The sequence below is a fragment of the Glycine max genome, chromosome 15 (genome assembly GCF_000004515.6).
Source record: "Glycine max cultivar Williams 82 chromosome 15, Glycine_max_v4.0, whole genome shotgun sequence".
In the NCBI taxonomy this organism is placed as follows: Eukaryota; Viridiplantae; Streptophyta; class Magnoliopsida; order Fabales; family Fabaceae; genus Glycine; species Glycine max.
Window position 1 is genome coordinate 11,218,271 of NC_038251.2, and position 15,506 is coordinate 11,233,776.

General features: G+C 35.8%; 1 protein-coding gene across 1 annotated transcript; it reads right to left on the bottom strand.

The window, feature by feature from the left end:
* Window positions 1-9,489: 9,489 nt before the first annotated feature.
* Window positions 9,490-12,049, bottom strand: LOC100790652 (desiccation-related protein PCC13-62). The gene is made up of 3 exons (XM_003546258.5): window positions 11,661-12,049; window positions 11,077-11,302; window positions 9,490-10,059 (listed from the first exon to the last, which is right to left on the bottom strand). The coding sequence occupies exons 1-3, from the start codon at window positions 12,035-12,037 to the stop codon at window positions 9,679-9,681; spliced, it is 984 nt and encodes a 327-aa protein (XP_003546306.2). The 5' UTR covers window positions 12,038-12,049; the 3' UTR covers window positions 9,490-9,678.
* Between the last annotated feature and the right edge of the window lie 3,457 nt (window positions 12,050-15,506).

Genomic DNA, 15,506 nt, shown 5'->3' on the forward strand with positions numbered 1-15,506 from the left:
AAATTCGTAGGAGGAATGTGCAGGAGCACTGGTTTAAAAGCTGATCGGTTCAAAAACAGTTTTTGTAAACACACAATAGTCAAATTTTTTCTCTTAAAAATAACTTCTCTCTCGGGAAATAATTTGAGAATTGTTGTTAAATTTGATCATGGTAAGGTATGAAGGTTACATTCTCACTTGAAAAACTGCCATTGAAGATCACCAGCCCAGAGAACTGCATGCTTGGTAGGTTAGGTGTTGATTCTAATCCATTTCGTTCTAAATCATCCAAACGGATAAAAAGAAACTAAAGTTGATCAAACGGTTTACTGGCTTTTGGATCTTATTTTCAAAATAAAATTGAACTGAACTTCATAGTATTTTTTTTAATCCTTTTTAGTGCATGTTTGGTTTGCCATTTGGATGATTCCCAACATCCATTCATACGTTCCAAAGCAGCAAATAGAGAAGTAAATCTAGTGGTAATTTTTTTTAAAAAAACATGGGTTATATTGAACTGAACTTCATAGTACTTTTTTTTATCCTTTTTAGTGCATGTTTGGGTTGTTATTTGCACGACAACAAACATCCATTCATACGTTCCGAAACAGCAGATAGAGAAGCAAATCTATTGGTAAATTAAAAAAAAAAACATGGGTTATATTAAACCCAGCGTTTTTGCAAATACATCGTTATTCTACCCTTCAAGTAAAACCAACTAATCATTCCTTATAATTAATGAAAGTAACTATAAAAACCAATGTCAATGCATTATTATCCAGGTTGCTTAAAGCTTTTTAGTTACTTCGGTGTTAAAAGATCGAAATATAACCATTACTTTTTTTGTTTACTGAACTTGAATCTAGTCCCTTATGGCCATTGTCACAAGACAATTATCATATAGGGACCAAACCATTACCTAGCTTAAGCAAATGCAGATCTTTATAATCAATAATTTTCATATATTTATTTGGTATGACAAAACAAACTAGTCCCTAGAATAATTATTATAGTGCAAAAGAAGAATAATTAATTTTTTGAAGAAAATGCATGTGCAAAACAATTAAAGAAAAAAAGGGGAAAGAAAAGAAAAAGATACGAGTAAACTTGTGCTACTTGGAAAGTATTGATGTGTTAATGTAGTATCTTAAATGGCATTACTGAACTGGAAACAAGTGAATAAAATGAAGAAACCAAATAATCTAATTTTATCCAAATAACTTTTAATTGGATTGGATTTGATGCGATATTTAATTTAAATTGATCCAAATAAAACAGTAGTTTATTTTTATATTTTGATCAGATGACTTTTTGCTTAAAATGAACTCAAACCAAAACTAAGAAAAACCTTAGTTGTTGAGGAGAAACATGGACATCTTCATCGTCATGTGACAACTGAGTGCACTTGCATTTAACATATGGATATGAGATATCTAAGCCCCCGCATAACATAATAAGTTTGATTCAACCCCTTCCACAAATTATGATTTAAGACCAACCTCACTAGGATAATGTTTATCATATATCTAATATGATTTGAAGAATAACAATTTTTCTTCTATATGCAAAGAAAAGTTTCTTGATTTATAGATATAGAGTAACATATAAGTTATCATGTTTGCATATTTATCATTTGAGTCTCTAATATTTATTTCAATAATTACATATTTAATTTGACCTATGGATGAATATGCAAGCATGCATTTCAGGTTTGTTTGGATAATAATAATGAGATTCTACAATATCACACTACAAATAAGTAGGATTTTCAAAAGAAGATGTCATTTGTTTGATGATAAATAAAAAAAGATATCGAAAATTCAAGTGACCGAAGATCAAACAGCTACTTTCGAAATAACACAAAGAAATTCATATACATTTTGATCAAGCATGCATCATATATAACATAAAGGGTTGTTTAATAATCAATATAAATAAATTGTTTCTAGGGTTAAATATGTTTTTGGTCATTGATATATACCTGAATTCTTCTTTACAAAGACAGTTCGGCAATGGCCATAGTCCAAAGTTTGAAGCTGGTGTATCTGCTGCAATTGCAATTAGAACTTGTATATCTTATTTTCTGCCTACATCTCGTAGAATTGTTCAGTTCTCAAATGGGAGGGTATGTTCATGTAATGTGATGATTAATCATGTATTTCCCTTCACATCATGATGTTGGTCTATAGGAATGAGTCTTTGAGACGTAGAGAAATGAGTAGAGAGAGAAACAGTGAGAGAGAGTGGGTTAGTGTTAGGAACAGAGGGAGGGGTAGAGAGAGAGGTGGACAGTGGGAGAGAAAGGATCCCCGACGTAACTACGTCGGACACAAGGATGAACAACATACTACCCTTACTCGGGCAAATTGGAGGGAGAGATCCGACATCTCATCCTTCTATTTTACAAGATTCCCAAAAGATGCAACTGAAGAGGATCTTTGGGTCCAGTTCAAGAAGTGGGGGAATGTGAGAGAGGTGTTCATTTCCAAATAGAGAAATATAGGTGGTAGGAGGTATGGTTTTGTGCGGTTTAGAGGGGTGAATAATGAGCGCAATCTGGAAAGGCAGTTGGATAACATTATGGTTAGAGGATTGAAGTTGTATGTGAACATTCCGAAATACAAGCGAGAGATGATGAGAAATGCAGAATACAAAAAACAAATCAAAATGCAGGGGAACGATGACAAACATGAACTGGAAGCAGCTCAACAAAGGCAACCACAACATAGGATACCTTCGATATCATACCCGACGGTGGTGGCTACCAACACCTGGAACACAAGGAAAAGGCGGCCTTATGAGAACGCGATCTACAGATACAATAGATCACAATCAACAGTCCAGATTGATATCCTGATGGGGGAGAAGAAGTGGTTCAGTGATGCTTGGGTGGGCCGCTTGAAGAATCTGGCGATGTTTGATAGACTTGAAGATGAAACCTAGTGGGACATAGGAGCATATGTTATGCCGAAATACCTAGGGGATGACATGGTGCTGCTACTCGGCCTTACCGATATCGGAGCAGAACATATGAAAAAGGAAGAGGATATGAACGGGTCCTCCTTGTTTCACTCGTTGGAGAAATGGAACACGCGGATGCGAACCGGACACAGGCTGGTCTAGGTTCAGTGTTGGGACATTTCGTTAATAGCTTGGGATTTGGAGCAAATCCAGAAGATTGTGACAACGATTGGAGAGTTGGTGGAGGTGGACAATGATGTTGAAGAGCTTCGGAGGTTGGACAGGGCAAGGGTACTCATCAGAACCCCGTGGACGCCCATAATCCAACACACAGTGAACGTGCACATCAGCGGGGAGCTATTCAAAGTCCACATAGTGGAAGAAAATGGAAACAACGCTGTAAAATTCAATTGCAGATTCAGGAGTGGCCTTGGGTCTTCGGAGGAAATCGACTCTGACAACAGTGACATCGAAACTCCAGCGTCGAAGGTGGACGGCGCGTTGGGAAATGAAGTTGCGCCGAGGAGGCCTACCGATAACTCGAACGATGGGCTCTCGACCCAGGGGTACACACCATTAACCATCGATCCAAACGACATTGAGAAACCACTGGGTATTGACTGTAAACAATGGGCACACTGCCACACTCATAAAGCACGCAGGTCAGAGCACATGCATGGAAATGAGGTAGAACCCGCCACGCGGTCCACGGTGGTGCCAGAGAACAACTCTCGTGATGACAGACCATGTAGAGCACAAAACAAGCTAGGCGATAGGCTCGAAGACTCGACAACAACGACACAAAGCTTTCATCAAAAAGGAAATGATGCAGATGAACGTTGTCATGACATGGCAGAGTCAAACATGGTAAAAGATAACCAAGCACGTGACCCAGCCGTGGATGGAGGGGGTTCACAAATTTGGTGGGCCTTACTAATAGTGCCAGTGCTGAAACCCAAAAACAGATTTGGCCCAACCGATTAAGTAATAAAAAGAAAAAAACAGGTGCTTGGTTGGTGTATTCGAGAAGCAAAGGGTGCAAAAAGGAGGCGGCCCAGGTTGGTGCAAATGACATGAGGCCTGGCGTAACTACATTACAAAGTTCAAACAACCAACAACAACATTATGTGGACCTAGAGAAAGAAAAAACAGACAACAATCACAACAAAACTTTCGAAGAAGTAGCACCAGTGCAAAATGAAAGGCAAATTGAAAATGGGGAAGCAACATCAACCAATAAAGGAGTCAACACAGACCAAAAGCAAAAGGCAACATATCAATGGAACATGGCAAAAGAATTAGGGGTGACAACTGGGACAGAGCATGACAGAGTCATTGACAGAATAAGGGTCATGGAGAAAAGAGACAGGACAAAGGCAGAGAGACTGGAAAACAAGAATATTATCCCATGAATATCATGTCTTACAATGTGAGAGGGTTAGGGAGAGGGTGAAATGGGCAGCAATTATGAGAATGGTTAAGAAACAACAAATAGATCTGCTATGTATTCAGGAGACTAAGAAGGAACAAATTGAGAAGACAATGTGCCAAGCACTATGGAGGGACCCAGATGTCAGCTGGGAAATGCAACCTGCATCAAATACAACAGGGGGACTCCTATGTTTATGGAGTGAGAAAGCATTCAAAATGGAAAGGAAGGTTAGTGGTAGGGGGTTTATATTGTTGGAAGGGGTGTGGATACAGGAGGCTCAGAAAGTTCACATACTCAACATTTATTCACCATGTGACATCACCAACAAGAGACTTTTATGGGATTCTATTAGATAGCTGAAAAACTTAAGTCATGGTGGACTCTGGTGCATATTGGGAGATTTCAACAATATTAGAAACCCATCAGAAAGACTAGGTGTGTGTCAGAGGGGGGTGATTGATAAGAATGTCAGCGAGTTCAATGACTAGATTGCGGATTTGGAAGTAGAAGAGGTACCATGTATGGGGAGAAAATTTACATGGATCAGACCAAATGAGTTGGCTAAGAGTAAATTGGATATAATTTTTGTATCTGCTGATTGGCTCACTAAATGGCCTGGAAGCACACAATTCACACTGGATAAGAACTTCTCGAACCACTGCCCCATTCTACTCAGATCTAAACATATTTATTGGGGACCCAAACCTTTCAGGATCCTTGATTGTTGGATAAAAGACAAGTCATTCAGGGAAACTGTTCAGGAATGTTGGACAAGCACTCACCAAAGGGGTTGGGGGGGGATATGTACTCAAGGAGAGGCTGAAGATATGGAACAAGGAGCAATTTGGTGACACACTCAAGAAGTTTCAAAACATTGAGGCTGATTTAAACAAGCTGGAAGAAGTTACAAGTGATAGACACCTATCCCCCCTAAGAACTGATGACTCGGAAAAAATTATAGGAAGATTTGTGGTTAGCTGCCCAATCACATGAGTCACTACTAAGACAGAAGGCGGGATCAAGATGGATTAGAGAAGGGGACTGCAATTCACGTTATTTCCATTTGCTGATGAATTCGAACCGCAGAAATAATGCAATCAAAGGAATGATGATCGATGGTTCTTGGGTAGAGGAACCGACAAGAGTGAAAGAGGCAGTCTGAGTGTTTTTCTTGCAAAGATTTCAAGAACCTGAGCATTGCAGACCAGACCTGGATGGAGTCAGATTTCACAATATTGGACAACAACAAAACGACATGCTGGTGGGGCGATTCCAAGAGGATGAAATAAATGGGGTTGTATGGGATTGTGGAAGTGAGAAAAGTTCTGGCCCAGATGGACTAAATTTCAAGTTCATCAAGGAGTTCTGGCAGCTTTTAAAACCTGATGTTATTCAGTTCTTGGATGAATTTTATGTCAACGGAATTTTCCTAAAGGGCTGCAATGCATCTTTTATTGCCTTAATCCCTAAGGTGGTTGATCCATAGAATCTTAATCAGTACAAACCTATTTCACTTATAGGCTGTATGTGCAAGATCGTGGCCAAGTTGCTAGCGAAAAGATTGAAAAAGGTAATGCCAGACATTATAGATGAAAGGAAATCTGCGTTTATAGGTGGCAAACACTTGTTGCACAACATAGTCATAGCCAATGAAGCGGTGAAGGAAGCAAAAAGATGTCAAAAGCCATGCATGGTGTTCAAAGTAGATTATGAAAGACATATGATTCTGTCTCTTGGAATTTTTTGTTATACATGTTACGGAGACTGGGCTTTTGTTCTAAGTGGATACAATGGATTGCGGGATGCCTTAAATATACATATGTTTTAGTTTTGGTGAATGGAAGCCCCTCCGCTGAATTCATCCCACAAAGAGGACTCAAGTAGGGAGATCCACTAGCACCCCTATTGTTTAATATTGTTGCTAAAGCTCTAACCGGTTTGATGAGAGAAGCTATTGACAAGAATCTATTATGTGGATTCTCAGTGGGGAAAAACAATGTGGAAGTTAACATCTTACAATATGTTGATGACACTATTTTCTTCAGTGAGGCAACTATGGAAAATGTTAAGGCAACCAAAGCCATTATGAGGAGCTTTGAACTTGTATCAGGCCTTAAAATTAATTTTGCAAAGAGTTGTTTTAGGGCAATTGGGAAATCGGACCACTGGAAGAAGAAAGCTGCAAAATGCATGAACTGTAGCTTGTTGTCCTTACCATTCATTTATTTGGGTATACCAATTGGGGTAAACCCTAGGCGTTGTGAGTTGTGGGATCCTATTATTAGCAAGTGTGAGAGAAAGCTAGCAAAGTGGAAACAAAGACACATTTCTTTCGGGGGGAGAGTGACCCTTATACAATCAGTCCTAACATCCATTCCCATCCTTTTCTTTTCATTTTTCAGGATACCCAATTCAGTGCTGGATAAGCTTGTTAGTATTCAACGCAAATTTCTATGGGGAGGTGGACTCGAGCAAAAGAAGATTGCATAGATTAAATGGGATACAATATGTCTTCCAAAAGACAAGGGAGGCCTAGGCATAAAGGACATCAAGACATTTAACATAGCATTGTTTGGTAAATGGAGATGGGATCAATTTCAGCATCATGGGGAATTATGGGCCAAGGTACTGGATTCTAAATATGGTGGCTGGAGATGCTTGGCTGAAGGAATAAGAGGCAACAATGATTCTATTTGGTGGCGGGACCTAATGGCGATACTTAATCAATCGCAACAGGGCACTACCTTTCAAAATGGAATAGCTTGGAGGGTAGGATGTGGAGATAAGGCCAGATTCTGGGAGGATTGCTGGATTGACGATGAAGTATCTTTAATGGTAAAATATCCTAGGCTGTATCGTATTTCCTGTCAGCAAAAGCACCTCATTCAGCAACTGGGCAATTATACAGATGCAAGCTGGGAATGGAGTCTCACATGGAGGAGACCCTTGTTTGATAATGAAGTCGACACAGCTGACGGATTCTTGGCAGATATAACACGGATTCAAATCCAGTCACATAGAGGAGATAGTTAGGTGTGAAAATCTAACCCAAATGGCCAATACTCAACACAAAACGCATATAATATGTTGTTGAGGGAATCAACGGATGAGAACCTAGATGGAGTTTTTGACGCACTATGGAAATTAAAGATCCCAACCAAATAATCTTTTTTTGCATAGAGATTAATTAGAGACCGATTGCCAATGAAAGTAAACATGCGAAGGAGACATGTACAGGTCATTGACCTGCTTTGCCCATTCTGCAGGAATAAGGACGAGGATGCATGCCATTTGTTTTTCAGTTGTAATAAAATTGTACCTATATGGTGGGAATATTTGTCTTGGGTAAATATCTCGGGCACTTTCTTGCAAGATCCGAGACATCATTTTCTGCAACATGGTCATGGGTTGGATGCAGGGATCAGGTTTAATAGGTGGAAATGTTGGTGGGTAACATTAACATGGACTATTTGGAAACAAAGGAACAAGATAGTTTTCTCAAATGAGACTTTCAATGGAAGTAAGCTGATGGATGACACAGTATTCTTACTCTAGACTTGGCTAAAATTTATGGAGAAAGATTTTGTAATACATTTCAATCAATGGTCCAACAACTTAGGAGAAGGCTTTTGTGAACAGCAGAGGGTAACATATAGGGTATATAGGATCTATGTAGTATATTCTGATTGTATCTATGTAGATCTGGTCCCTTTCCATACCAATTTCAAGTCTGCTTTAAGGGACCATTTGTCTACCTAACCCCATCATGTATCTTTAGTACCTCTGGTACTTATATCTATACTTATTTTTGCTGAGCAAAAAAAAAAGATATATACATGTTTTTAGCATCTAGTCTCTAATAAATTTTTCCTTTGAATTGGATTCCTAATATTTGAAAAACTTTTGTCCAAGGTATTTGTCGTTAGTCGAAATTTGGACGCACACATGCCATGTTGGAATAAATGTGCATGTAAACCGACGATGTGTTTGCTGACGTGATATTATATTTTAATTAAACTATAATTATATTAAAACCAAACAAAAAGAATAGTAGGGTTCCAAGATTTTTTTTCCATGATGACGAGGCTGAGAGTCTCCGGCAGAGAGAAAAAACATAAGTCACTGATTGTGTAGGACTTGTTGGTGACGACGATGAGGTAAGCGAAACGATCGAACACTGATGACCAAAACGCCGAAGAGGAGTAATCGTATCAGAAGGTTTTGGAGAGAACCAGGCTTGCCTACGGAGGGTTCCATGGTAAAATCGTGCACTTTCCTTCTCCTTTTTTTTTCTTCACAAAAAATAAATAAATAAACAGCAAATTTAAAAAAAAAACAATTGAAGTTGGATTTTGGATTTTCTTTTTATATTGGGACCAGAATCTTGTTGAAGAGTGATTGGCGCCGACTAGGGGTTTTGGTTGGGTGGTGGAGATTGGGAAATAGAGAGGGGAGTGAGGGGCAAAACAGGAAAACATAATTTGCGAATGAGTAATTGAGTATGTAGTGTTTTTGTTAAACTCATAGGACGATTACTCCAGCTCATAGTACAAAGGGTACCTTTGGGTGGACCATTTTTTCAGCAAAGGGGTGGACCTTGAGAAGGTGTATGCGTTGTTGATTGAAAAATTAGGTTACAAGAAGGTGAAGCCACAAAATAATACAACATCATTTTTTACTTCTTTTTTTTTAAGAAAAAAAATCCTATGTGTAATCTCGTTTAGACAAAAATTATACGTGACACCACATGTGATATGTCTGCATGGTCGGTTAACCGTTACATAAACATATAACGGATCCTGACTAGCGACATAGATCTCAAGCAAAATTTTTAGGAATTAGATGCTAAAAACATGTATATATCAAAGATAAAAAACATATTTAAGTTTTGTTTGCGCAAATAACTTGCTTATACTCTTACTTAATAGCCTTTATTACACAATAGTTAGTTATAAAATATTTGACTATAGAACTTATGCAAATAAGCAAAAAAATTGTTAAACTTCACCAAGAAAAAGAATTTAAAAGAGTCACAAACTGTTTAATAATCCACCAAAAATCATTATATAAGCTATTTAAAATACTCACTGAATCTATATCATGCACAAACTAATACCTTAACACATAATATAATATTGATTTTTAAATATATATTACCAAAGATTCGATTATTGGTAATTAATCATCACTTACAAATTGTAGCCATATGATCAAGCAACATACTCTCTTATTATAATAATAATTTATTGTGATAGGGTAGGCATAACAATTTCAAGACACATATAACTACAACACATACTCTAGCTTTAAGTAGTGTACTTCAAGTAAGATTTAGCTATGCGACCACATGCTCCGTTAGGGTAGAAACCACCAGGAACATGTTCATCACCTCCTCCATATATTATCCTCAATATTTCCTCTGGAGTTCTAGGATATGATAGTGAATCTTTGTCACCAGCGAGAATGTTGTCTGTGACACTACCCTCAGCACCTTGCACTCTAGGCACCACAAGACCCTCGTCTTTCACACCTGCATTTCCTAGCTTGTTCCTAAGCATTGAAATGCGATCTGTAAACTCTGCCACAGTCACTTTGTATGGTTGCACCAATGATGCTTGGCGTTCATACAACAATGTTCGAATAACCGCATCTTGCCCGGACTCTACTCCTAGAAGTCCTGCAACAAGCTGTTCATATATATATATATATATATATTCACATTGTCATTAAGTGACATGGAGTAGGGAAAATGGAATTAAGAGAAGTAATTTTTGTTTTATTGAATAACTAACAAAATATTAATTTCATATGATATAAAAGTTTGAAAGACATGTATACTAAATATAAATGTGAAATTTGGATTCAACTTTTCTCATGTAAGCTAAAACAAATAATTTTAGAAATTGATGAGAAAATTAAATATTAATCTTGGATCTTGGATCATATTCATCATTTGTTATGTATGTATATACAAGTAATATGAATTTTTAATTTTCTTATATTACTTAGAATTCTTATTTCTTATTTCTTGACATCCATAAATTTCAAACATTTATATGACATTTTTTTTTATCTCTCTTCCTATAAAATTATATCACCTATTATACTTACATTTTTCTCTCTTTCTCACTTAAGATGTCATCTAGTCGATTTTGTGTGTGAGAGAGATCTTGTGAAACATGATTACCAATTGGTGATAGATTTTCTTTCTTTTTATTAACCCAAGACTAAGAGTAATGTAATTTTAACAAACAGTTCTCATGACATCTTTTATAGCGAGAAGAGATATGTACAAATTAATAAGGGAGATGTGTGAAACAAAACTGAGAGATATATATAATTGACTAACAAAAAGATAGAGACAAAAAGGAATTAAAAAAAACATTTTTTTTTTTAGTGGGGATAACCTTACTCATGAGTAAAGCACGCGCATTGATTGATTAGTTTTGATTTCGTTAAAATTTGTATCCGGCACATAATAATAATACTGTACGTCAAAATTAGACAGTGATTTAAGTCTAGACTTATTGCAAGAGAGTGACACGAGCCTTAATTTATTATAGAGGAATGGTTACTTATTGCATGAGAGTGACATGAGCCTAAATTTATTACAGAGGAATGGTTACTTATTGCATGAGAGTGACATGAGCCTAAATTTATTACAGAGGAATGGTTAGTTAGCTGTGTTGAGTTTGAAGTTTTACCCTCTTGGAAGTAGCATTTTGCAGCAGTGGATTGGCACCAACATAACCAGTGAGACCAACATAGGGAATCACATAAGATGCTAACAGATAGTTGATCGAATTAGCATAGGGGTCAAAGGGAGGAACAAGAGGTCTCCCAAATGCACTATTCATTACTTTTGCAAAAGATGCTGTGCTTAGATCAAGTAACGGCCTTGGGAACCCTCTCACTGTGCTCTTTATGGCCCTGCAAAAACAATTCACAACAACACGTGAAAAACCTTCTATCTGATTTTTCATTTTGTTAGAGACAATGTTTATCTTATATAAACTGGTTTTATTAGGTATTTTACAAGGCTGAGTTAGGTGCTAACCAAAATTCTCTCTGACTTATGATCTACGATTTTTCATTTTCATTTCAGACATCCCATACTGACCAATGATATAGTCAAAATAAAATAAAATATAAGTGAGAGATAACCTTTATCTTATAAACTGATTTTGTAGGGTTGAAGTAGATATTTACGTTCAAACATAAAAATATTCTAAGGTTTTTGCCTAAAAATAATTGTAATTGCAGAGAGTAGCTAGAGACAGAACAAAACCTCAAGTGTCCAACTTCCTGCAAACCAAACTGCAAGATGATATCCCTGATGAGGTTCTCAAGTCTGGCCAATCTGGCACCAATGGGAGGGGGTCCTCCCTCACTTAAATTTGGAGCAACCACATCCAATCCATGACCCAAGGAACCAAATAAGAAAAACTCAGCCTCCAAGTATTCTAAATTTAAGGGAAATTCTAACAGATCAACATCTGATTCTGAAGCTGATGCACTTGCAATGAACACAGAAGAAGAAGAATATTCTTGAAAAAGGAGGGGGAGGACTAGAGAGGCTAGCAAAACAACAATAGGGACTCTGCCTCTAGAAATTTGAGGTGCCATGTTTTGTTTTAGGTTCTTTTTTCCAAAGTGATGATGCATATTCTAATGATTCATACACACACATATATATATATATATATCAATCCTTTTGGTTCATGCAGCTATACAAGGAAATGCAACGTGTCAAGAGGATGCAACTTGGTCCAATTTTTGGATTTGCTACGTGGGGAAAATCTTAGCTGCATGGATTTATTGATAATAAAGGTTTGCGTGATTAAATGTGTATTGTTTTTAATTTTTTCTTTCGTTCTTAGAAAAGCCTAACCGACGTTTTCTCCATTTGAATAGTGTTTTATGGTTGCAACTATTTAGTTCGTACTGTGTAAAATTTTATGAGTAACTACAATTAGGTGCAAATACTTATTGTTGGATCATCTTTTGAAAATTGTGTAGCACTATAGTAGTATATAACAATTATTATTGACTAAAATTGTTAAAAACCACCTAATTATGTAGGTATAATTTCTTATTTACATCATTACATGGTACCAGTGCTCCAACTATATATGGATGCAATATAAAATGTAATAGTTTTGGTGTTAAATGTAATGATGCATATGATCTTGAGTGTTGTTAAAATACTACAACAATGCAGGTTCTGTTTCAGAAAAAACACAGTTGTTGAGTAGCAAAATAAAATTATGATTTGTGCATTGTGCGGAGAGAGACCCACTCCCACTTGCCCCGGAAAAATTAACCCCCTCACTGAATTGCCGGAAATGAGTTGTCATATTGGAGAAGAGGAAAAGGGTGTGTTGTGTTTTTGTTTATGTTTTGATAAAGAAAAGGAGTTACATTTTGTTTACGTTTGGATCTTTTTTATTTTAAAAATCCCAAACTTTAAAACAATAAAATATAAAATATTAAAAAAAATTCAAAAAGTGATTCAGGTCATATCGGAGTCAAATCATATCAGAATCATATCCAGTCATCTTGAGTCGTATCTCAATGGTGTCCTATAATTTTTTTTAAAAATGGATACTTCTTGGATACGTATCCAGACGTATTGGTGTCCGACATGGATACGACAATGATACTTTTGCATTTTTGGAATATCAGGGCTTCATAGGTGTGATGCCAAGGTACAAGGAGTTATGTCATCTGCTAACATTCAAGATTTTGGCAGTGAAGTCATTTGTGTCTACATTTTTTCTTCTAATTATGTTACAATAAATTTTCGTATGTTCTGATACTTATGTAGAGGGAGAGGCTTGACGCAACAGGTAACGTTGCTGTCTTTTGACCTGAATATCACGTGTTCTTTTTTATTATTATGTTTATTTTTCTAAAGTGTTGCAAACATTTGCAGACATTTTGACTTTTGAGGGAGAAGAAAGATTGCCGATGATAACGATGATGATTGGGATGGTGAAGATGTGGGGGATGCCTATGATGATGGTGGTGGTGGGACGAAATTATCGTTATAGATGATGATGAAGATGATATAGAATGGTAGATTCTAGGAATGAGACATCAGCAAAATGTTAAACATAAAGACATAAGAAAATTGAGGGCCGAGAACGTAGGTAGGTATGTGTTATGTTCTATCCTTGATTCTTTTGTTCCTTTGTTTCCATGGGAATGCAGAGCATTTCTAATCGTTATGCCAAATATAGGAGTATATGAAGATCTTAAGTAACTAGATGTCTATGAGGAAAACAATTAGTTCTTCTAGGAAAATATACGAGCAAATTAAAAAAAAAAAATAGAATAATGGAAAGGAAAAAAGATTTTAACAAGTGTGGATAAAATATGAATAAATAATCTACTTATTTCCAGTTTAAAAATAATTTATAATCATTTAATCATTAATTATCATGTATGATAAATTTATTAATTTTTATAATTACTATCTAAAAATAATATCAATGATGATTTTTCATAAGTTGGTAATATTTTTTTTTTCTTACTAGTTTTGCATTGTAGCAAAGTTTTGGTGCATCTTGGTCTAATTTTGTGCATCGTAGACACGTATTATTTACTACATTTGAAATGATTTTGTGCGTTGTGGCATGGTTTTATGCATTTTGGGGGACTTCACTGCATTCTAGAGTTTTAATGTTTCTACACCTAGATAGAGGATTCATGCAACATGCTCCTCCAAATGCAATTAGAACATGTTTAAAAGCCACCATCTATTAGAGGGAGACATCGACTCCACCTACACTTATTAGGCAAGTTCCATTTCCTAATCCACTGGGTGTTGCAGCATCAACCACAAAATAGTCAACTGTCATAACATTCTTCCCAACCCCAAGCTCCTAAGAGTTCAAACATCCTTAAAGTACACTTCATTTTCCAAATTTAATTTCGTAACTGCTTATGACATGGTGTCATTTTTTGGAATGATGTAAATTGACAAATAGTTGTTGTAAATGTGTTAATGCTCAGTGGTACATATAAAACATGTAAAATATCAAATCAAATTAATGAGCCAATCCTTTAGTTAGACTTGTTTAAATAAGTGTCGTAAATGCATACAAAACATGTAAAACCTCAAATCAAATTAATGAGTCAAGCTTTTAGTTAGACTCAATCTTAAATATTTTTTTTTTCACAACCTTTCCTAAATTTTTAATGTTCAACTTGGTTCGGCTTGTTTACGCTTCTAATTAGGAATTCATTTTAACATTTTAGTGGTAGAATTAGTGAAATTTTGACAGAATCAGTGATAAAATAGAAGTCAAGTAAAAACAATCAAGATGAATTTAGGATCGATATCCCACCATGGACACATGCATCTAATTAACGTCTTCAAGTCAAGTGCCTACATTACCTTTTGAGAAAGTAGAAAACCATCCCTATACTCTAGTTTCTATATTGCTAAAGCTCATGAGGAGTGTTAATCACCACTATTATTATTATTATTATTATTATTATTATTATTATTATTATTATTATTATTATAGTAGTAGTAGTATTTAAGGTTTGAATTTATCTAAATAAACAAATTTTGAGTTATTACGCCTTTCTTTCTATATTATATTTTTTTAGGGCGACAAACTTATATCATTTCATTCATAATAAGGACATAAATACAATTTGGAGAAAAATGAAAACTATGTGGGCTAGTATAGAATTTAGACACTCTAACTAGTGAATGGGCGACTTGATTAGTTTACCTAGGAACAAATTTCATCCAGGAGTTTTGAATAGAATGAAGTTTTTCCTTATAAGATGTCAATATTAAACCAAATGGATGCATCCACATTGAACAAGATCAGTGTGCCAAGAATGAGTGACTGGGTTTATAAGATCACAAACCTTAAAATCCTCAAAACCTTGCTAGAGTGATGCACTTTGAATTATATAATAACAACAGACTAATATGCAGAGCAATATAATATGTAGAGTAATTTTGAGAAATTTTTTAGATCATAATTAATTAATTTATTTGACTGCTGAATGAAAAGTAAAATTCAATATGATTTTATGAACCTTTAAAGTAATTTATTAAATAGTATTTTATCAGATTCTTCATTAATTGAAATATAGCAACAGACTACTA